The sequence below is a fragment of the Hyla sarda genome, chromosome 1 (genome assembly GCF_029499605.1).
Source record: "Hyla sarda isolate aHylSar1 chromosome 1, aHylSar1.hap1, whole genome shotgun sequence".
Classification (NCBI taxonomy): Eukaryota; Metazoa; Chordata; class Amphibia; order Anura; family Hylidae; genus Hyla; species Hyla sarda.
The window spans coordinates 388450796-388474789 of record NC_079189.1 but is presented as its reverse complement, the minus strand read 5'-3'; the positions used below and the strand labels follow the sequence as shown (position 1 = coordinate 388474789).

Sequence of the window (23994 nt, the reverse complement as noted above, 5' to 3'; positions counted from 1 at the left end):
AGAGATATAGATAAAACATGAGTATATAGATGAAATATGAAAAGCTATACATCTGTAGTGCAATAAATGAAAATATGAAATTATGAGGTACTTAGCTTGCAGATTTGGCGGCCTAATAGCTTGGACCGTCCCACCATGGTAAGGTGACCTCATTTTTGGACGGACCCTACACTATGAATATGCCTCTGTGTGAATAGATCAGCAGGCATTGCAGGATCTGGAACATCCAAGGCACCTTATATACACCTGATAGAGGTGGGTGGGGTGCAAGAGCCAACATGGAGGTAGCCACTCCCTCATATGTGTAATACAACCAAAGAATAAGTTGGCCAGCACTATTGATTCCAAACTATTTTATGGACCTGGCTTACAGGTGCAGGCTGCTGGGCTAAATATACAGCAACAGGAGAATACAGCAGCATATATATATTTATATGTATATATTTATTTATTACTACATACATGAAAGGAGACCTCAAGCACCCTTTTTAAAGGAAATCTGGCATCAGAATCACCTGCACTAAACCTGTTACACAGGCTTGTAGTGCGGGTGATCCTGATTAAAACGCTTCTTACCTGGTTAAAAATGGTTCAGCGGTTCTTCAGATATCTATATTTTTAGTTTTCTGTTATTCCCTGGCTTGGGACTCAGTGGGAGGTGTTATTATCTGGGACTCGGCCACACGTCATTCTAGCTGGGCGAAGCGGCCGCCCGGCTCATGAATATTCATGAACTTATCCTTAATCTAACTCCTTTTTCTAGGTCTGGTGGGGGAGGGCCACGCATGCGCCGCGTTCCGTACACCCGGAAGCGGCGTTCTCCCCCCGGCTTTTCACTCATGCAGCCCGTCTTCTTACTTGTATTGGGCCGCAGCTCGAGTGAAGCCGGGGGGAGAACGCCGCTTCCGGGTGTACGGAACGCGGCGCATGCGTGGCCCTCCCCACCAGACCTAGAAAAAGGAGTTAGACTACAAGGATAAGTTCATGAATATTCATGAGCCGGGCGTCCGCTCCGCCCAGCTAGAATGACGCGTATCCGTGTCCGAGATAAGACCTCCCACTGAGTCCCAAGCCAGGGAATAACAGAAAACTAAAAATAAAGATATCTGAAGAAGCGCTGAACCATTTTTAACCAGGTAAGGAGCGTTTTAATCAGGATCACCCGCACTACAAGCCTGTGTAACAGGTTTAGTGTGGGTGATTCTGATGACAGATTTCCTTTAAAAGAACAGTAGGGTCTCAGAAACTATAGTACCACTATTAAAACAAAACCCTTTTTTTTTTTTTACATGTTTCTATGACTGACGTCCTTTTTGCAAGCGGTGTACATTTTTGTAAGCAAATTTGTCATTACTGGTAAAAAAAATTGTTCACTCTTCTTGTTTATCTGGTCTACCATGTCTTCTTTTTTATGGTAACTTTAGAAATGATGCTGAATAATCTTTTCCACCTTTTGTTTATTGGATAAGATATATATATATATATATATATATATATATATATATATATATATATATGATTCCTCCACTTTATCTGGGTATTGGCAGAGATTTCATATTCGCTTCTATTCAATCCTGGGTTAGGATGTAGACGTCGTTGCAGCATAGGATGTAGACGCCATGTTATAGCATGTCCTACTGCCATGGTCTTCAACCTGCAGACCTACAGATGTTGCAAAACTACAACTCCCAGCATGCCCAGACAGCCAACGGCTGTCCGGGCATGCTGGGAGTTGTAGTTTTGCAACATCTGGAGGTCTGCAGGTTGAAGACTACTGTCCTACTGTATGTCTCTTCTTTTCTCTGTCTATTTAGCACATGCTAAGCTAAACCTGGCCTCCGATATATAGTGTTCAGTGTATTCTTGAAAGGGATTTGTTCTTCAGAGCTCTAACTAGTTAAATGGGCCAAGGAAGAGGATGGGCTGGTGCGAGATTATAGTGCTGGGCTAAGCTCTGGCCAGGGAATTAGCACATGCTGCTGGTGTAATAATTGAAAGGATTACTTTTTCTTCCATTCTCATGTCTGGAACAGCTTGAACACATGAGAACCAGCCTCCTGCTTTTCCTACCATGGTCCATTTGTTGGAGTTGCAGGTCAGCAGCTGTAGAGCCACGTGTTCCCTTCCACCCTTTCATTATACTAGAATAGACCAACAGATGTTGTCACTGGGATCTGTTCCATGTCATTCTTGATTGTTTAGTCCTAAGCATTACTGATCAGGAAAATGGAAGCGATTCTCACGTTCTGTTGAGTTTGTCATTCCATCTACATACTTGGATAGAATGGCTTCCCTCCTCCTTAGTGCTTTTTACCCATCTTGCATACTGCAAATAGAAACCTAGGTTTATTGCATAAAAGGGGTACTTCACTATTTTTTTAAATCAACTGGTGCTAGAAAGTTAAACAGATTTGTAAATGACCTCTATTTAAGAAAATCTTAACCCTTCCAGTACTTATCAGCTGCTATATGTTCCAGAGGAAGTTTTTTTTTTTTTTTTTTTTTTTGTAAATTTCTTTTCTGTCTGACCACAGTGCTCTCTGCTGACACCTCTGTCCATTTAAGGAACTGTCCAGAGTAGGAGCAAATCCCCATAGCCATAGCAAACCTCTCCTGCTCCGGACAGTTCCTAAAATGGACAGAGGTGTCGGCAGAGAGCATTGTAGTCAGACAGAAAGGATATTCAAAGAGAAAATAAATTCCTGTGGAGCATACAGCAGTTAAGTACTGGAATGATTAAGATTTTTAAATAGAAGTAATTTACAAATCTGTTTAACTTTCTGCCACCAGTTGATTAAAAAAAAAAATAATAATAATAATTTCCAGGGGAGTATCCCTTTAACCCCTTAACGACGCAGGATGTTAATGGATGTCCTGGTGAGTCGTACTTAACGCACCAGGACGTACGTTTACATCCTGCACATGACCGTGAGCATCGGAGCAATGCTTGGATCATGCGCTGCAGTTCCCGGTTGCTGATAGCAGCCAGGGACCCACCGGTGATGGTGATCGCGCGGATGTCTGCCATTAACCCCTCAAATGCCGTGATCAATACAGATAACCGCATCTGTGGGAGTGCGGTCAGAAAAATGCATGATCTGATCGCCCGCAGCGCTGCAGCAGCGATCCGATCATCCTGTAATGGCGGACGGAGGTTCCCTCACCTGCCTCCGTCCTTCTCCTGGCGTTTTCTGCTCTGGTTCGAGATCGAGCAGACCAGAGCAGAAGATAGCCGATAACACTGATCAGTGCTATGCTGTATGCATAGCACTGATCAGTATTAGCAATCAAATGATTGCTATAAATAGTCCCCTATGGGGACTATTAAAGTGTGAAAAAAATATATATATATATATATATCCCCTTCCTTAATACAAATTTTAATTGTCTGTTTTCCCCATTTTACCCCCCCAAAAAGTGTAAAAAGTGTTTTTTAATAAACATATTTGGTATCGCCGCATGTGTAAATATCCAAACTATTAAAATATAATGTTAATGATCCCGTATGGTGAACGGCGTGAACATAAAAAAAAAGTCCAAAATTGCTGCTTTTTTTTAAAATAACATTTAAAAAAAATTATAAAAAATGCATTAAAACTTTTATATATACAAATGTGGTATCAAAAATATAACAGATCACGGTGCAAGAATTGAACACGCCGCGAAAGTTATAGGTCAGCAAAGGGATTTGAAACGCACTAATTTGGTTAAAACTTATTTTTTTTGTTTTTTTTTAAGCGGTACAATAGAAAAGTATGTAATCATTTTAAGCATATTGACCCACAGAAAGCATGTTTATTTTACCATAAAGTGTACAGCATGAAAACGAAACCTTCCGAAATTTGCAAACTTGCTGTTTTCTTATCAATTTCCCCACACAAATAGTATTTTTTTGGTTGTTCCATGCATTTTATGGTAAAATGAGTGATGTCATTAAAAAGGACAACTTGTCGCACGAAAAACAAGCCCTCATACTAGTGTGTGGATGAAAATATAAAAGAGTTAGGATTTTTAGAAGGCTAGGAGGGGAAAATGTCCTTAAAGGGTCTCTCTCATTAAAATTAACTTTTGCTATTGCACTCCTTATGGTAAATAAAAAACATTTCTAATATACTTGGTTAAAACATAGAAAACAAAATTTTTTTTTTTTATTTGTGCTTAAAAAAAAGCTCAAGAGCACATTTTCCCCATCTCGTACACAGACTTTGGACTGGAGCCCAAACACAAAAAGTGCAGCCTGGAGTGCTGAGGGGAGGGGTGTCCAACCAACAGCATATGGCAGTTATGTGTGAGAGGAGCTATGATTGGATGAGGCTGGACACACCCCTCTCAGCACTCCTGGCTGCACTTCCTGTGTGTGTATGAGATGGGGGAAAATGTGCTCTTGAGCTTTTTTTTTTTTTAAGCACCAATAAAACAAAGAAAACTTCATTTTTTTAAACAAAGTATACTAGAAATATTTTTTTATTTACCATACGGAGTGCAATAGCAAAACATTGTTTTAATGAGTGACCATTTAGGTCCAAATGGGTTGAGTCCTTAAGAGGTAAAAGTGATAAAAAGTGCTTCATGGCGCATAACAACAGATGTCTATTACCTCTAAAGACCATGTAATGAATATATTTGGTACTCCTGCGCTATCTATAGTTAGAGGACATGGCGCTAGTGACCCTCCTGTCCCTAGATCACATCCCAGTCTAAAGGATGGAAATCCTGCAGTACTGTAGAGGTGGTAAATGTTAAACAGGAGATTTGGGGAAAAAAGAAAAGGCTTTGGATAGACAACAATTTAGGTTTTCTCAATGCATTGCTATCCATCTGCAGTGAGCCCCTAACTTTTCTCTTTTGATCAAGACCCTGCATAGAGAGAAGGGACCAAATGCACAGTACCCCCTCCCATTTCATTTTAAGGATTGTTTTGCCTTAAAGGGGTAGTCCAGTGGTGAAAAACTTATCCCCTATCCTAAGGATAGGAGATAAGTTTGAGATTGCGGGGGGTCCGACCGCTGGGGCCCTCTGCGATTTCTCTGTATGGGGACCAGGCTCTCCGGCCAGATAGCGGGTGTCGACCACCGCACGAAGCGACGGCCGACACGCCCCCTCAATACATCTCTATGGCAGAGCCGGAAATTGCCGAAGGCAGTGCTTCGGCTCTGCCATAGAGTTGAATTGAGGGGGCGTGTCAGCTGCCGCTTCGTGCAGAGGTCGACACGCCCCCTCTTCCCGCGGGCTGTCGGGGCTCCGTACAGGAGATCTCAGGGGGCCCCAGCGGTCGGACCCCCCGCGATCTCAAACTTATCCCCTATCCTTATGATAGGGGATAAGTTGTTCACCACTGGGTTTACCACTAGACTACTCCTTTAATATGAGCATGGAGGGTCTGTCATATCTCTGAACACATCTTTTGTTTTTGTTGTTGTTGTGTTTTGTGTATTTTTATTGTTATTAATGAACTATTGTTGCTGGAAAGCACCTTTTTCTTTCTTTATAATGTTGTATTGTACCGATCCTTATTTATTCCACTTGGTGGTGTTTAAATAAATTGACTACAGAGGACACCCTTCTTTGACAAGGGTGTATTTTAATATGAAAATACTGTGGCACCTTTATAAGATTTGTACTATATAGGGTGCTCAGCTCCCAACATACCTGACCCAGACGGAGTCTGCACAGTAAACAATTGCATAGTAGTGAAGAACCGGCACTCCAAAATCTAGTGAAGATGGTGTTTTATTCACTCAGCATTTTACTCTTAAAATAGGCTCTCTCAAGCTTCAGAAAGCATTGTTGGATTGATATTTTGCATATGTTGAACTGGATGGCTGGATAAAACACCATCTTCTATGGATTTATGCAGTGCTGCTTCTTCTGTACTTTGCTGTAGTTTATCAGTTCATATATTTCCAGGTGGAATAATAGAGAAATGGCAGAAAACAGCCTTGTCAGGAGATTTGACAGATCTCCACATTTGTCTGACTAGTTCATGAATGTAATCCTTTTTTTTTTTTTTCCATGGAGCCTTTGAAGGGGAACTCCGCCGCTCAGCATTTGGAACAAAATGTTCCGAACGCTTAGAGCCGGGAGCTCGTGACATCATAGCCCCGCCCCCTCAATGCAAGTCAATGGGAGGGGGCGTGACGGCTGTCACGCCCCCTCCCATAGGCTTGCATTGAGGGTGCGGGGCAATGATGTCACGAGCTCCCGGCTCTAAGCGTTCGGAACATTTTGTTCCAAACGCTGAGCGGCGGAGTTCCCCTTCAATGGTATCCCTTATGTCTATGGTAATGAGGTCATAGTATAATGTGTTCTGGAGGTCACAGTGGGGTCTTTCAGCGCTACGATGGGATCTAGTAAAGTTCTGTACTTCATAGCTAGAGACTCTGAATGCTGAAGTTGTTGGCACAAACTCTGAAATATCTTTCCTTGGAAGAATGTACATGGGAAAATCCTATTAAGAAGCAGATGTTCTCCGTTCATTTGTTCTTAAAGAGCCCTCTGACTAAATGATATTAACCCTATGTGACTGCTTATTTCTGTATACTATGTCACTTTTATGCATGTTGTGACATGCTATACTTAACAATGTAGAAACAGCACAGAAACCACAACTATTGATGATTATATTAACAAGTTTTTTGTACAGCAGAGTACCCCACCTAAACACAGGTGCTAGGCATAGGTCTGCCGGATGCTGAAATATGTTAAAAGAGAGTCTCAGGTTGAACAGTTTTTTGCCCTGCCTGTCTGGTATAGAGGTAATTATCTGAGAAAAAAGATGTCAAATTTAGAAAGAAAAGGTAAAGGGATTGTCTGAGGACAACATTTTTAGAAAGGGCCTCCAGTGCTGTCAAAATAAATAATAAAACATACTCTCCTTCCCTGATCCCCCACCATGCTCTCCGCTTCCTCCTGTGACATGGCGACCATGCAGGAACTGCTCACTGAGGCATGTCACCTAAGTTATAACTTTTATGGATTGAATCCTTGGTAACTCTCCTGACTACAGGTCTGGTAACTTATACGAACAGCATCACAGACCCTGTGTGATCAGATCATGATTATCTATCCTAATACGTTAGAGTACCTGTTATGAGATTTTTTTTCCTCTCATCAGTCCCCCCTACACTGATAACCCCTCAACTGCCTTTATTTTTGTGATATCATATGAAGCCCTGCCGGGGAGAACTTACGCCCTCCCGGGAGCGCAGCATAGAGGAAGCAGCCAATCACAGCGGGTTGCTCCTCAATGCCCCCCCCCCCCCCGCACGTGTGATACAGAGAACAGGGAGATTAGAGCAAACCTGCTGCACACAGCTCTTTCTCGCCTGCTTGATGGACAACCAGAGAGTGAGCGCTGTGCAAAGCTGAGGTCCTGCCCGCATTTCCTGATTTTGGTCTCCTGCCAGATCGGCAAGAGACCAAATCATCAGCGCGAGGAGACACGGAATGTGGACAGGACCACAAAGAAGACCCCCTAGTTGCCGGAATTTAACCGCTCAAGAAAAAATATAATTAGACTTTTTTTTTTTTTAACCGGACATACATAAGATTTATTAATTATACAAGAGGAACACAATATCAGAAATAAAGTTTAATGACATTTAACCTATACGAAGCAGTTTAGTGGGCAGTACTACTGTGTGAGCGCCATTTATCTTTACATATATATAGACTGTCCATTGCTGAATAGAATCAGTCACTGAATTTTTTTCTCCATTTTCTGTACAAAGCTATAGATACACTTTGTGTTGTTCAAATCTTTCATGTTTTTGCACTGGCGCTAATACAAGCCTGGCTTATTGATATACCAGAAGGAGTAACCTCGTAGTGATTGGTGAGAATGTGGCATATTTCTCACAGCTAGAATTGCGGATTACACTAGCAGGCAAGGGGATGACACGTATTCCCTCCTTGTAACAGGGATGTAATCTGCGCCAAAATCTGCATGTAACACAATTGTCTGCTGCAACTGGGTCTATTTATTTTATCTATTTATTTATTTTTAATAAGAGAAAAGTCATTTTTGAGAAGAGTGGAGTACACAGTGTTTTTTTTTACTGGGAGTAGCTTTAATAGGGCTGTTTGGGTATTTTTCTTTTAATATTGTGACAGCTTGACAGTGGGTGCTGTTGTGGCTGCCAATTGGCTTCTACAAATACGATCCTCTATCTGTACTGCCTTTAATTTATGTATTTGAGAGGAATTCTAAAAATTCCAGTCTGTTTATCAGCAAAATGTGTCATGCCAACTAGAACAAGTTTTTGCCGGCAAACAAGTTTTGGTATGGATATGTCATTTTCCCCCGAAACCTCTGAAGGAAGCATTATGTTATTTATAACATGGGTATTACAAGTTACTGCTATATGTAGTCTTTTTAGGTTTGGCCACAAGAGCATGCTGCTTTTTCGAAGAACGTCAACATCATCTGCTTCCGTAATGATGCAATGTTTTATTTCCCTGCTCATTTCAGTGTACACGTGGCTTCTGCTAGAATGTGTGGCCTGTGTGCGACCCCCTTTGCTTAGGAATTCTTCAGAACTGTTGAGCGTTGTAGAAGTGTTCATAACGTGTTCAGCCATGTTGTGGTTCTGTTAGAATTTTATAGCATTTAGTTTAGCCTTTATTTTCATTTTAGCAGGTATTGGAAGAAAATGTGGACGCATTTTGGTGCTGGAACTCTGGATATTAAGAAAATCAGGAACACATCCGCATTCCTTTCAGAGGCTTTATTGTGAATACATAAGCTATGCGTTTCTATGCGAACCGGACCCTTCGTCAGGTAAGGTATATCTGTCTGATGAAGGGTCCGGTTCGGACACGAAACGCGTAGCTTATGTATTCACAATAAAGCCTCTGAAAGGAATGCGGATGTGTTCCTGATTTTCTTAATATCCAGAATTCCAGCGCCAAAATTCGTCCACATTTTCTTCCAATACCTGCTATTACGTTACACTTTGACAGCGTGCCTGCTACCAGAGGACTGAGGCTGCGGACCTGGGAATTGTTACCATACCACGCTTTTTAGGTGTTGTGCCCTGAGCGCAACGCCCTCCGGTGAGTTTAACCTTGAATAGGTGTAAACTCAATTTTTAAACGTTCTTCACTGGGGGCGCAATTTCCCTCTTTCTTTTTTCCTCTCTTTGTTTTTATTTTCCTTTTGGTATTTATTTATTTATTTGATTTTTTTGTATGAGTTAAAAAAAAAAAAAAAAAAAGCAAGAAAACAAGACATTTTTGACTTAGAAAATTGTAAAGCTATGGAAGAGCAACCTGGTATATACACTCATTATAAAAAAATAATTATAATAATGCACCAAGAAGATGTTGGAATCGTGGGGGGGGGGGGGTACTTTGTGTGAATGTGATGATGATTGTGGAAATATGTGACTGTAATGTGCACATGTGTGGGGCGGCTAAGGCTGTCCTCTCTTGGAGCTCTGTTCGCAGATTCTGTTCAAATGACAGGAGTTGAGAGGAAAAAGAATGACTACAGGTTAGTTAGTTTTATTTTCTACGCCCAACTCCTGTAAATCAACGGTAACCCCAACGGGACCTATTCAAAGTTTGTGGGACCTGTTGGTGTCTGTTGGACCGTCCAGCTGCATTGTTTCTCTGTAACAGACTCAGTGACAGGGCCCCTGCACTGACATTAACTACAACTATTTACAGGTACACAGTATATAACCTCTTCTCACAGAATGGCGTAAATGGGACATCAGTTGTATGTTATACACAGGTAACTTGTAACAATAAAACCATATCTGATGTACGTTTTGCACGCACACACAGGTATTGTTTTAACCCCTAGAGGACACAGTGCGTACATCATAGACTGCAGGTCCCAGCTGCAATCAGCAGCCAGGGACCCGCCAGTAATGGGGGACATCAGCGATCATGGTGATGTCCGACATTAAACCCTCAGATGACTGGATCAATATTGATCACAGCATCTGCAGCAATGCAGCTATTCCAGAGGTATGGCTGTGAGGATCAGATCAGCCACGATGGCGGACGGAGGTCTCGTTGCCTGCCTCCTGCTGTTATCATGGGATCTTCTCTGCTCTGCCTTTGTACAGACCAGTGAAGTAGATCACAGATAACACTGATAACAGCCTATGCATAGTACTGTTCACTATTATCAGTCTAAAGATTGCAATACATAGTCCCCTGTTTGGCCTAAAAAATAATAAAAAATTAAGTTAAAACATTTTTTTTTTTTTTTATAGTGAATAAGCGCCTTCCCTCAAAAAAATATAATTGCCCTCTTTACCAGGGCAGTAAAATATAAAAATAAATCAATATACTTACAACATACGCGTGTGGATATGTTCAAATTATTTAAATATTATGCTAATCCCGTGCAGTGAACAACATAATCGTGAAAAAATACCAATGTCTAAAATTGCTGTTTTTCTGTCACATCAAATCCCAGAGAAATTTTTTTTTTTATAAAAAAGTTATCTAACAGTCTCACCTATGCAGAAGTGGTACCCATGAAAACTACAGATCACAGCACAAACAATAAGCCCTAATACATCCCCATATACAAAAAAAAATGTAAACTTAAGTTAGAGAGGACAGAAGAGGACAACTTTAAACATTCTAATTTTGTTTAAAAAGTTTGTTTTTAAAAAATAGAACAAAAATAGAAAAGCTTGTAAAGATGGGTATCATTTTAGTTGTATTGAGCCACAGATTAAAGAGAACGTCGGATTTACCATAAAGTGCACTGTGTAAAAACAGAAACCCCCAAAAGTTGCAAAATTGCGGGTTTCTTATCCATTTCCCACCATAAAAAATGTTTTGGTTGCACCATAGAGTTTATGGTAAGAAAATAAAGGTGCCATTGCAAAGAACAATTTGTTACACAAAAAAAACAACCCACCCACATATGGGTCTGTAGGGGAAAAATAAGAGTTTTGGCTCTTGGAAGGCGAGGAGTTAAAGAATAAATAAATAAAGAAAAGGAAATGCAAAAATGAAAATTTCCTGTGTCCTCAAGGCCAGAATGGGATGTGTCCTTAGGGGTTAAGTAACTTTAGATAGCTGTATTTATAGAAAAATCTACTTTATCCCCTTAAGGACATGCGCCGTAAATGTATGGCACTGCCTAGCATCACTTAGTGCACAGCGCCGTACATTTACGGCGTGGCTGTGACACAAGCGCAGGAGCTGTGCTCTCTTCATTCCCGGCAGGGTCCGGTGGCTGTCAACAGCCACAGACCCGCCGGTAATGGCAGACATCAGCACTCGTGCTGATGTCTGCCATTAACCCCTCAGGTGTCCCGTGATCAATTCAGATCACGGCATCTGCGGCAGATGGTGGACGGAGGTACCCTCACCTGCCTCCATCCGTCTCCTGGGGTCTTCTGCACTGATCTGCCTTCCAGCAGACCAGAGCAGAAGATCGCCGATAATACTGATCAGTGCTATGCCCTGTGCATAGCACTGAACAGTATTAGCAATCTAATGATTGCTATAAAGAGTCCCCCTATGGGGACTAAAGTGTAAAATAATTTGGAAAAAAGGTTTAAAAAAAAAATATGAAAGCCCCTCCCCAATAAAGTTTTAAATCACCCCTTTCCCCCAGATTAATAAAAAAAAAAGCGTTAGAAAATTATAAACATATTTCGTATTGTTGCGTGCGTAAATGTCGAAACTATAAAAATGTTAATGATCCCCTACGGCGAACGGCGTAAACATGTAAAAAAAAAAAATTATTTGTTGTCACATCAAACTGCAAAAAAATTTCATAAAAAGCGATCAAAAAGTCACAAACGAAAATGTGGTACCAAAATAAAATACTGATTATGGGGCAAAAAATTATCCCTCACACACCCCTGAATACGGAAAAATGAGAAGTTTAGAGGTGGTCAAAATATGGCAATTTTAAACATACGGATTTTGTAAAAGAAAAGTTTGAGATTTTTTAAAAGCAGTACAATAATAGAAATGTATGTACGGTAACCATTGTTTTTTAATCATATTGACCCAGAGAATAAAGAAAACAAGTAATTTTTACCATAAAATTTTTACTGTAAAAGTTTTGTTTAAATTTCCTTACACAAAAAAAATATCTTTTGGGTTTACCATGCAGTTAAGGGTAAAATGAGGAGTGATGTCATTACAAAGTACAACTGGTCATGCAAAAAACAAGCCCTCATATGAGTCTGGGAATGGAAATATAAGCGTTATGATTTTTAAAAGGCGAGGAGGAAAAAAAAACCGCAAAAATAAAATTGGCTGTGTCCTTAAGGGGTTATAACTCAGCCATAGATGTAATAGTGGTGGGGATGATCATTATTATTTGATAATTCTGTGTCCCTGTATTAGTCCTTTAACCAGGCAGACCTCCCCTAAAACCACTTCTGCTAGTTCTTTTGACTGTTTACTGTGAAATGACTTTATACTGGAGAAGTGAAACCAAAAAGCTTGTTGCTGATATTCTCTGGAAAAGGAAACCACCGTCTACACTGTGCTTTCTGTGCAATACTTATTTAATATTGATAATCTAGTCATGGTTCATAACCCTATTTTATCCCTACTGTGTTCCCTACAGAAGAAGGCAAAAAACCCTTTTATAAGGCTGATACAAATTGCCCCATACCGAAAGAGGAGGGGGGATTCCTTACCGACTCCATTATGGCAATTAGAATTAATCCCTGGGTCAACATTTTATCTCCAACAGTTTGTTTTATTTGGTTATACCTGTGCATAGTTTAGTTCTTAACCCACCTAAAATATAAGCAGTCTGTTTTCTATCCCATAATCGGCATAAATTATGGGCAGAGGAAAAGTGGAGCTGTTGCCCATAGCAACCAGATTGCTTCTTTTATTTTTCAGAGACTTTTTTTTTTTTTCTTTTATAAAAATGATCAGATTGCTCTTAATTCTGAAATCTCCTCCCCCATGGGTCCACACTAGAGATGAGCGAACTTACAGTAAATTCGATTTGTCACGAACTTCTCGGCTCGGCAGTTGATGACTTATCCTGCGTAAATTAGTTCAGCCTTCAGGTGCTCTGGTGGGCTGGAAAAGGTGGATACAGTCCTAGGAAAGAGTCTCCTAGGACTGTATCCACCTTTTCCAGCCCACCAGAGCACCTGAAAGCTGAACTAATTCATGCAGGAAAAGTATCAACTGCCGAGCCGAGAAGTTTGTGACGAATCAAATTTACTGTAAGTTTGCTCATCTCTAGTCCACACAACATTGTCCAGTTCAGGAGCCTAATAAAGCAATATGACCCTTTCACGGACTAGGGAGCTGGAGCTTTGATAGACATCAGTAGAAATGAACCTAAAAAACTCACAGCCAGAAGCAACATTCTGGGTACACTGGGATTTCTCCAACCTTGTCACTTGTAATCTGCAGCATTTGTATGGCACATTCACTATTTATTATTATTACCTTTGTTACTAGTGTGTAGAGGGATTTCAGAAAGTGAGCCCCAGACTATGTCCCTTGCTTCATTTTGTAGTTTTGTGTCAAATACACTTATACATAATGTTTAATAAGACTAATGCCATTAGCTCATACGTTTAATGTTTCTTTCCTATTGCATAGACCGATCAGACCACCGGGCTTAGAAACACTTAGGTAAAAGCTTCCTATTTTGGGTAGTAGAAGGTAGCCTATAGCTGGAGACACCCCGCTCTTATACATCTGTATGTTGTAGTAAGTCATATAGGGGGTGGGGACTTGTCTCCTTAAGGTATTGTGTCAATCAATAGACCTTAACCCTTTGAGGGTCATGTAGGCTTGGTGTGTCATCCTGAGTCTGTAAATCTGTGGACATGATTTTTGTGTAACATATCGCTGTTTTATTTCCAGGGGTTCCTGTCATTTATGTGTGCTCCACTCATTGGTGCTTTATCAGACGTTTATGGGAGAAAGTCCTTCCTGCTTATAACTGTGTTCTTTACCTGTGCCCCTATCCCGTTAATGAGAATAAGCCCATGGTAAGTGGACAGCAGAAGTCTTACTGTAGATAATTCTACATAAGAAATCATATACCATTGTATATGCTTTGCGTTTATATGTGGTCAATATAACAATGCTGACATCTGCCATTTCCTTCCCTACAGGTGGTATTTTGCTATGATTTCAGTGTCTGGAGCATTTTCTGTGACATTCTCTGTGATTTTTGCCTATGTTGCTGACATAACGCAGGAACATGAAAGAAGTACAGCTTATGGATTGGTGAGCATTTGTAGTTTACATTGTTAGATTGTGTTAGGATGTGCTCACATGTCTCTTTTAATGTAGTAACTGCATGATTTATTTTAAACCTCTCAGAAAGTTTTATAAAGACTGTCCTACTGTCAGGAAGGATCGGACAAAACAGAAAGGGGGAGGAGTTTGTCTTTATGTGAAATCGAGTCTGAAGGCTGCACTGCAGGAGGATATATGGGAGGGAAACGATTATGTGGAGTCATTATGGGTAGAAATATATGGAGATAAAAATAAAAAATATTCTGATCAGAGGGGACGCCCTACTAGACTTAATATTAACCAACAGACCTGACAGAGTAACTAATGTGCAGGTAGAAGGACACCTAGGAAATAGTGATCATAATATAATACATTATAACTTGTTCTTCAATAAGGGAATCTCGCAAGGGGCAATGAACTTTAGGAAAGCAAAGTTTGATCAACTCAGAGAAGCCCTTAACAATATAAAATGGGATAATGTCCTCAAAAACAAGAATACGGACACTAAATGGGAGACTTAAAAATATCTTAAATTCTCACTGTAAGATGTATATACCTAATGGGAATAAAAGGGTCAGGAATAAAAGAAAACCAATATGGATGAATAAAAATGTTAAGGGGGCAATAAATGACAAAAATAAAGCATTTAAACTACTAAAACAGGACGGTAGTGAAAAAGCATTAAAAAAGCTATAGAGAGAAAAAAATGTTAAATATGTAAAAAAAAAACATATAAAAGCCACAAAAATAGAGATAGAAAGACTCATTGCCAAAGAGAGTAAAACTAAACCCAAAATGTTTTTAATTATATAAATAGCAAAAAGGTTAAAAATGAAAGTGTTGGCCCTTTAAAAAATTATGAGGATGAAATTATAGACAGGGATCAGGAAAAAGCAAATATATTAAACAAATTCTTCTCCACTGTATTCACTGAGGAAAATTAAATGCCTGGTGAAATACAGCGAGATAAGGTAAACTCCCCAGTACAGGTCACCTGCCTAACCCAGGAAGAAGTACAGTGCCACCTACAAAAAATCAAAATAGACAAATCACCAGGTCCAGATGGCATTCACCCCCGTGTTCTAAAGGAATTAAGTAATGTAATAGACCAGACGCCTATCTTTAATATTCAAGCACTCTATAGTGACAGGGAAGGTTCCCCAGGATTGGTGCATGGCAAATGTGGTGCCAATATTTAAAAAGGGGTCAAAACGTGACCCTGGGAATTATAGACCTGTTAGTTTAACCTCCATTGTATGTAAATTATTTGAGGATTTTCTAAGAGATGCTACTTTGGAATATCTTGATTAAAATAAATGTGTGACTCCATATCAGCATGGCTTTATGAGGGATCGGTCCTGTCAAACTAACCTGATTAGCTTTTATGAGGAGGTGAGCTCAGGCTGGACCAGGTGCAATCACTGGATGTCTTATATCTCTATTTTTTCAAAGCATTTGATACAGTGCTACATAAAAGGTTGGTGCAGAAGAAGGATTGGGCTGGGGGAGAATGTGTGTAAGTGGGTAAGTAACTGGCTCAGTGATAGGAAACAGAGGGGGGTTATTTATATGGTACTTATTCTGATTGGGTGCCTGTTACTAGTGGGGTACCACAGGGGTCAGTCTTGGGTCCTTTCCTATTTAATACATTCATTAATGACCTTGTAGAGGGGTTGAATAGTAAAGTAGCAATCTTTGCAGATTATACTAAACTCTGTAAAGCGGTAAACACTATAGAGGACAGTGCACTGTTACAAATGGATCTGGATAGGTTGGAGGTTTGGGCTGGGAAGAGGCAGATGAGGTTCAACTCTGATAATTATAAGGTAAGGCACATGGGGAGGAAAAATCCGGGCTGGGATTGTGTATTAAATGGGAACACTCGGGACGACTTACATGGAAAAGGACTTGGGAGTCTTGGTTAACAGTAAATTTAGCTGTAGGGACCAGTGTCTGGCAGCTGCTGCCAAGGCAAATAAAATCATGGGGTGCATCAATAGGGGCATAGATGCCCACGACAAGGAAATAATTCTACCACTGTACAAATCACTAGTCAGACCACACATAGAATACTGTGTACAGTACTAGGCACCAGTGTACAAGAAAGATATAGTAGAGCTTGAGAGCGTTCAGAGGGGCAACCAGGGTAATACAGGGAATTGGAGGACTACAGTACCTAGAAAGATTATCAGAATTAGGGTTATTTAGTTTAGAAAAAAGACGGCTTAGGGGAGACCTAATAACTATGTATAAATATATCAGGGGGCAGTACAGAGATCTCTCCCATGATCTATTTATACCCAGGACTGTATCTATAACAAGGGGGCATCCTCTACGTCTAGAGGAAAGAAGGTTTCTACACCAGCACAGACGGGGGTTCTTTACTGTAAGAGCAGTGAGACTGTGGAATTCACTGCCAGAGGAGGTGGTCATGGTGAACTCTGTAAAATAATTTAAAAGGGGCTGGATGCATTTTTGGAGAATAAGAACATTGCAGGTTATGGATTATAGATCTACAAGGACAGAACGTTGATCCAGGGATTTATTCTGATGCCATATTTGTAGTCAGGGAAGTTTTATTTTTTACCTCTAGTATCAGTTTTTTTTTTTTTTTTTGCCTTCCTCTTGATTAACTCAGTAGGGACTCATTAGGGTTAGAGGTTGAACTTGATGGACTCTGGTCTTTTTTCAACCTTATGAACTATGTTACTACTACAACATGTTTTTTTCATTTATGTTGTTCTTGGAACATTTTATCATTCTAAAAACAAGTTTATGAATACAAGGAATACCCCTACGTGTTGACTAAGAGCTTTATTGCAAAGTCCGATGCCTTCCCGCCTAGATTGGTGCTAGTTAAACGGGTACTCCTGCGGAAATCCAATTTTTAAAATCAACTGGTGCCGGAAAGTTAAACAGATCTGTAAATTACTTTTATTTAAAAATCTTAATCGTTCCAGTACTTATCAGCTTTTGTATGTTCCAGAGGAAGTTGTATAGTTCTTTTCTGCCTGACCACAGTGCTCTCTCCTGACACCTCTGTCCATGTCAGGAACTGTCCAGAGTAGAAGCAAATCCCCATAGCAAACCTATCCTGCTCTGGACAGTTTCTGACATGGACAGAGGTGTCAGCAGAGAGCACTTTGGTCAAACAGAAAAGAACTACACAATTTCCTCTGTAGTATCCAGCAGCTGATAAGTACTGGAAGAATTAAAGGAAATCTGTCACCCGCACTAACCAGTGGTCGCTGCATTCCGGAGATATCCGGAGACATTATTTTACTGAATATGCAAATGAGCAGTCTGGGGCATGGACAGAGCAACAACCCCAGCCTCGGGCACAGTGATGTCATCACTCGGCCCGGCTAATTAAGAGTCACTTCTTTCCCTGTTTTGTCTTAGAGCCTACTGCACAATTCACAAGGCAAGGCGTGCTGGGAGTTGTAGTTTGGCATTGTGCAGTAGGCATGAAGACATAGCAGGGAACGAAGTGAATATTAATAAGCCGGGCCGAGCAATGACATGACTGTGCCTGAGGCCGGGATTGTAGCTCCGCCCATGCACTAGACTGCTCATTTACATATTCAGTAAAATAAAGATGTCTCCGGAAGGCAGCAACGGATCTGGTCACAAATGGTATCGTTTTAATCCGTGTCATCCGCACTACCAGCCAGTACTGCGGGTTAGTGCTCGTGAATGTAGTGACAGACTTTCTCTAATATTTTAGAAGTCAAGAAGTCATTTACAAATCTGTTCACCTTTTTGGCACCAGTTCATTGGAAAAAAAAGAGTACTAACCACTAAATCTTTTTATTTCTCCATTCTGCCCAGCTGTAAAAAGAAAAATAATAAACTTTAACTTGTCCTTTCGTGCCAAAATCTCTCTCCTATATACTGTGTGCTGGTCTTCTTTCACATTCTGGGGCCCTGACACATCAGACTGCGCTGAGCTTATTAATGGCCACAACAATGTTCTACCAACTGGGTGATGCACTGAACGTCAGTGTGATGTAACAGGCCCTTCTTCCTGCTGCGTGGGCCCATTACATGACATTGCCGCTCCATGTATCACCGGCCAAGACAGGACATTGCTGTGGCCGGTGAAAAGCTCAGCACAGCGCACTTGCCTGACCCAAGAATGCAAAAGACAAGGCCCCAGAAAAAGGAAGACACACCAGGGAAGCAGCAGAAGGGGTGTTAAAGTTTATTATTCTTTTTTCAGTGTGTAGATAATGGATGATGCTTTTCAAGCAGATCAAAACGAGCTGGTCAGCTGACTAACAAGCTAGTTAATCAGCTGATTGCTGGCCTTATTACACAGGGGGATTGTCAGCCTGTGCGGCCGATAATCGCAGTGTGAACTAGGGCCCTAAGCTTTAGCACATGGCTTACCAATTAGAACATTATTTCAGTGTTATTTCTGCTGATTGAATGTTAACATTCCCCCTGAAAGAGTACTCTCAGAAGACAGCATTGTTAGAAGTCCTTTAGTCCTCCAAACAATGGAGCTATGGCGCTTGGAGAATTAATCTGTTGCCATAATTCTGGTTTTCAGGCTTAGTATTTGTAGTTAGATGGAGATAAGTCAAATGTCTATTTGTTCTCATTATGCTGTCTAGTTATGGCATTTTTACTAGTTTCTCCTCAGCAGAATGTAAATTTTCTCCAGAGTCACTCACCCAGGGAGGTGATCTTGCTTCTGTTGGTATAGTACACACTCAGATGCTGCAGCATGAAGGACATTATAGAGCAGTGCTAAGCCATTGTAAGCTGTGAATCCAGAACATGGATAAGACCACATAGAGCCAGGAGCACTTCTTTCTGTCTGTGTCCTTCACTGCACCTCCTCCTCCTCACCTCTTCATGCTTTTATAGGTAGCATTCCTCAGGGAGGGTTACCTCGTATCCCAAGATTGATTGTCTCTCAGATTTTAACAGTAAATTGAAAGTGAATGATCATCGATGTATGTAATATTTGTTGAAGCAGTGCCAGTTAATGGTTAATGTCCTCCTTTTTAGTGCTGCTTTTATTTTCAAAATTTTTAAGATTGATCGAAACTTGTGTAGAGGAAGAGTGGTGTTGCTCTAGCTACCAATCAGATTGTTTTTCATTTTCCTCAGGCCTCTTTAAAAAAAACAGCAATCTGGTTGCTATGGGCAACTGCACCACTCTTCCTCTACACAAGTTTTAATAAATCTTCCTCGTTGTGCCCATTGATTTATTCATATTTGGATATTTAATATTTGTTACTGAATATTTGTTTTCTTATTTCCTATTATTACAACTGTTCTGAACTGTCGGGTTTTCCAGAGCTTAAATCCACCACATTTTATGTGGGATCTTTAGTAAATGTTTAAAGAAACTGTCGGACATGTCCTTTTTGCCTGGACCATGCCCCTTTTTCCCAGAGGCCACACCCACTTTTCTGTTTTTTATGGAAAACTGGAGGGTTTTCAGAAGTTTTGGATTTTTTTTTCGGTGCAGACTGTCGAAATAGTTGCATGCTGCGTGCAATACAATTTGGGTGCACAACCTGAGGAAAAACTGTTGGGAAAATGTTTAATTGTTTTGGTTACATGAGACAAATATAATCATATATGGATTTTTTTAAGATGTCAACACTTAATCCTAGGGATGTCCCGATACCAATACTAGTATCGGTATCGGCCCTGATACCTGGTATTTGCATGGTATCGAGGACTCGTCTAATGTCCCCAATACCAAATCCGATAACTGGTGGAATGCTCCGCTGCCCTGTTCTCTGGTCCACATCACTGCCGCTTCCCCGTTCTCTGGTCCACATCACTGCCGCTTCCCCGTTCTCTGGTCCACATCACTGCCGCTTCCCCGTTCTGCCATCCACATCATGGCGTCTTATGGAGGACCATGTGACACACACGTCACTCCACCAACTCCGCTGCGCCCAGTGTAAGGCTGGGTTCACACTACGTTTTCTCCCATACGGGAGCGCATACGGCAGGGGGGAGCTAAAACCTCGCGCTCCCGTATGTCACCGTATGCGCTCCCGTATGTCATTCATTTCAATGAGCCGGCCGGAGTGAAACGTTCGGTCGGCTCATTTTTGCGCCGTATGCGCTTTTACAACCGGACCTAAAACTGTGGTCAACCACGGTTTTAGGTCCGGTTGTAAAAGCGTATACGGCGCAAAAATGAGCCGACCGGACCGAACGTTTCACTCCGGCCGGCTCATTGAAATGAATGACATACGGGAGCGCATACGGTGGCATACGGGAGCGCAAGGTTTTAGCTCCCCCCTGCCGTATGCGCTCCCGTATGGGAGAAAACGTAGTGTGAACCCACCCTAACTCTACAGAGGAAGCAGAGTGACGTGTGTCACATGCTCCTCCATAAGACTCCATGATGCGGACAGCAGAACGAGACAGCGGCAGTGATGAGTACGGGAGAACGGGGCTACGGAGCGGCGACACCCAACTGGTGCAAGTGAGCAACTACAAGGGGGGGTCCTGCTGCCTACAAGGGGTGCTGCGGTGTACAAGGAGGGCTGCTGTCTACAGGGTGGGCTGCTGTTAATGTCTTCAACTATGTATACTAACTACAAGGGGATACTGCCTACTATTAGGAGACATGAGTCTCGCCGCCAATGCAAATTCCCTGTTCTGTCCAAAGGAGAGAAATCTTTGCTCATACTACTACAGCAGCCGCCTCCATTGTACACAACAAAGAACCCACCTATCAGCACGGTAAGCAGTGCCAGAAACCGGGTTACCCTGGTGTCATATTCCCTTTAAAGGGTACCTCTCATCAAATAAACTTTTGATATATATATAACTTTCCAATAGCATGTTAATGAAAAATATGCTTCTTTCTATTGTATTTTTCCCGATCAGTCCTGTCAGCAAGCATTTCTGACTCATGCTGGAGTACTAAACACTCAAAGCTCCCAGCCTGCTTTGTTCACAGCCAAACAGGCTGTGAACAAAGCAGGCAGGCAGCTCTGAGTTTTCTCCTTTGTGAAAAAGCAGACTGGCAGCTCATAGTGTTTAGGACTCCAGCATGAGTCTGAAATGCTTGCTGCCAGGACTGGTAGGGAGACCCCTAGTGGTCATTTCTTCAAAGTGGAAAATTAAATAGAAAGAAGAATATTTTTTAATAACATGCAATTGTAAAGTTATTCTGCATACATTAATCTATAATATATAAAAAGTTTTTTTGATGAGAGGCACCCTTTAAAATAAAAGTATTTGTAATTGGTGTCGGTGAGTACTAGAATTAAAGTATCGGTACTTGTACTCGGTCTTAAAAAAATGGTATCGGGACATCCCTACTAATTCCTTTCTTGCAGCATCCAAAGCTTGGAGTCTGTGGAAATATAACTAATTATGAGGTTCTCTTAAAAGTTGAGGTTTTTATGTTAGTGTTTTCTTTCCTTTGTGTTTGAGGTTTTCTACTCTTTCAAGTTTTATTTACTATTCTATCATTGTTTAATTATTTTAAGTATTATACATATTTTTTCTGCTTTCACAGGTTTCTGCTACATTTGCAGCAAGTTTGGTTACAAGTCCAGCAATTGGTGCTTACATCTCCACATTTTACGGTGATAACTTAGTTGTTCTTTTGGCTACCCTGGTGGCACTTTTGGATATCTGCTTTATTTTATTGGTTGTGCCAGAATCACTGAGGGACAAAATGAGACCTAACTTCTGGGGAGCACAGATTACCTGGGAACAAGCGGACCCATTTTCTGTAAGGCTGTATTCTTGTTCTTTTGTTGTTGTTGTTGTTGTTGTTTTGTTTTTAGTTTTTTAGTTTTTTAAATTTGCTGGGGATTTGTAAGAATTTAATTTTAATTAAATTTTTATTTTTTTTTATATATATATGGCCCGTTCTTCAGGAAGTATAAGGCTGCATTCACACAACACTTTTGCAATACACTTCCCGTATCAGGTTTTTGATGGAAAAACAGATTCCTCAAAACCTGACTAAACTGCAAAACGTGTGTACAAATTTTAACCCTTATACGGTTTGATAAATGATGTCAGGTTGCATCCGATTTTTAAGAAAAAAAACTATGCGTTTTAACTTCTCATTCCATTATGAATAATGTTTCACTTGTTTGATTGAAACTCCAAGAAAAAAAAACTGTGCAAAGTAAAAAACCGTATGGTCAAAACCGTATGGAACCATATGCAGATATGGTTCTGTACAGTTCCCATTGACTCCCATGTTTAAAAAAAACAAACAAACAAAAAAAAAAAAACGAATACAGTTTCATTGGTTTTTTCACCCGGACCAAAAACTGTGGTAGGCTACGGTTTTGGGTACGGGGAAAATAAAAATGGACAAAACCGGATGCATTGTTTGGCATACTGTTTTCAGTGGAGAGTCAATCCGTACGGTTTTCACATTGAAAACGTATATAGTAACTGTATTGCAAAAACGTGGTGTGAGTGCAGCCGGACAAAGCAATATCATTACCCAGCATTCTTTTCCACTGCTGCTGGTTTTCCAAGAGCCTGGTCGTCGTCGTCGTCTTCACAACTTCAACTGATGTACCTGGCTGATCACTATGCTGAGTGGGCATTTTGTATCCATTAAAAAAGAGAACAGTGTTGGAGACCTGAGCCTTGGGAAACCAGCAAGTGAGCAAACCAGAGTAACTCTACAGCCTTGTTATGTTTCCTGCAGCCCCGGACACACATTAAAAAATACTGTTCCCAAGCAGACAACCCTTTTTAGCGGGGGTTGATACATTAAACATGTTGATACATGTTTCTTATTATTCTGATGCTTATTCTCCTTTCTTTTCAGTCACTGAAAAAAATTGGGAAAGACACCACAGTACTTCTCATTTGTATCACAGTTTTCTTTTCCTATTTGCCGGAAGCTGGCCAATATTCCAGTTTTTTCCTTTATCTTAAGCAGGTAGGTCATATACAGGTTTCATAATCCCTCATGCCAATGACATTTACTAATCATAGATCATAGTATTTCCCAACCAAGGTGCCGCTAGCTGGTGCAAAACTACAGCTCCCAACTTGATCAAACAGCCTTTGGCCAGGTATGCTGGGAGTTGTAGATTTGCAACAGCTGAAGGCACACTGGTTGAGAAACACTGCTATAGATATATTAATATTTACATAGCATGTATTCCTGTATGAGGTTTGTAATACAAGTTAAACAGAAGTTAGTAAAAACTGATATATTAAATTTTAATATGGAAGTATTGCTTTTTAAAAAAAAAATTTATACTGTTATTTTTGTTGCAGATCATAGGCTTCACTCAGGGTAGCATTGCCGCTTTCATAGCAGTGGTGGGGATTTTGTCCATTGTGGCTCAGGTATATATCGCATATACGGTCGTTTAGTATTCTTACTGTATCTTATGTATGATCAAATGTTTATATATAACCAGTGTAACATTTAACCCCTTAAGGACACAGCCCATTTTCACCTCTAGGACGCAGCCCTTTTTTGCACATCTGACCACTGTCACTTTAAACATTAATAACTCTGGAATGCTTTTACTTATCAATCTGATTCCGAGATAGTTTTTTCGTGGCATATTCTACTTTAACATAGTGGTAAATTTTTGTGGTAACTTGCATCCTTTCTTGGTGAAAAATCCCAAAATTTGATGAAAAAAATGAAAATTTTGCATTTTTCTAACTCATTTTTGAAGCTTTCTGCTTGTAAGGAAAATGGATATTCCAAATATTTGTTTTTTTGGATTCACATATACAATATGTCTACTTTATATTTTCATCATAAAATTGACAAGTGTTTACTTTTGGAAGACACCA

At 40.5% G+C, this 23994-nt stretch overlaps 1 protein-coding gene across 1 annotated transcript in view; it reads left to right on the top strand.

The window, feature by feature from the left end:
• LOC130362663 (hippocampus abundant transcript 1 protein-like) overlaps window positions 1-23994 on the top strand; it is an 88695-nt gene that overhangs the window by 53234 nt on the left and 11467 nt on the right. Inside the window, exons 6-10 of the mRNA XM_056567574.1 lie at window positions 13831-13958; window positions 14085-14199; window positions 21719-21937; window positions 23003-23116; window positions 23461-23532. Of these exons, the coding sequence (XP_056423549.1) occupies window positions 13831-13958; window positions 14085-14199; window positions 21719-21937; window positions 23003-23116; window positions 23461-23532 (648 nt within the window). The remainder of the gene's footprint in view (window positions 1-13830; window positions 13959-14084; window positions 14200-21718; window positions 21938-23002; window positions 23117-23460; window positions 23533-23994) is intronic.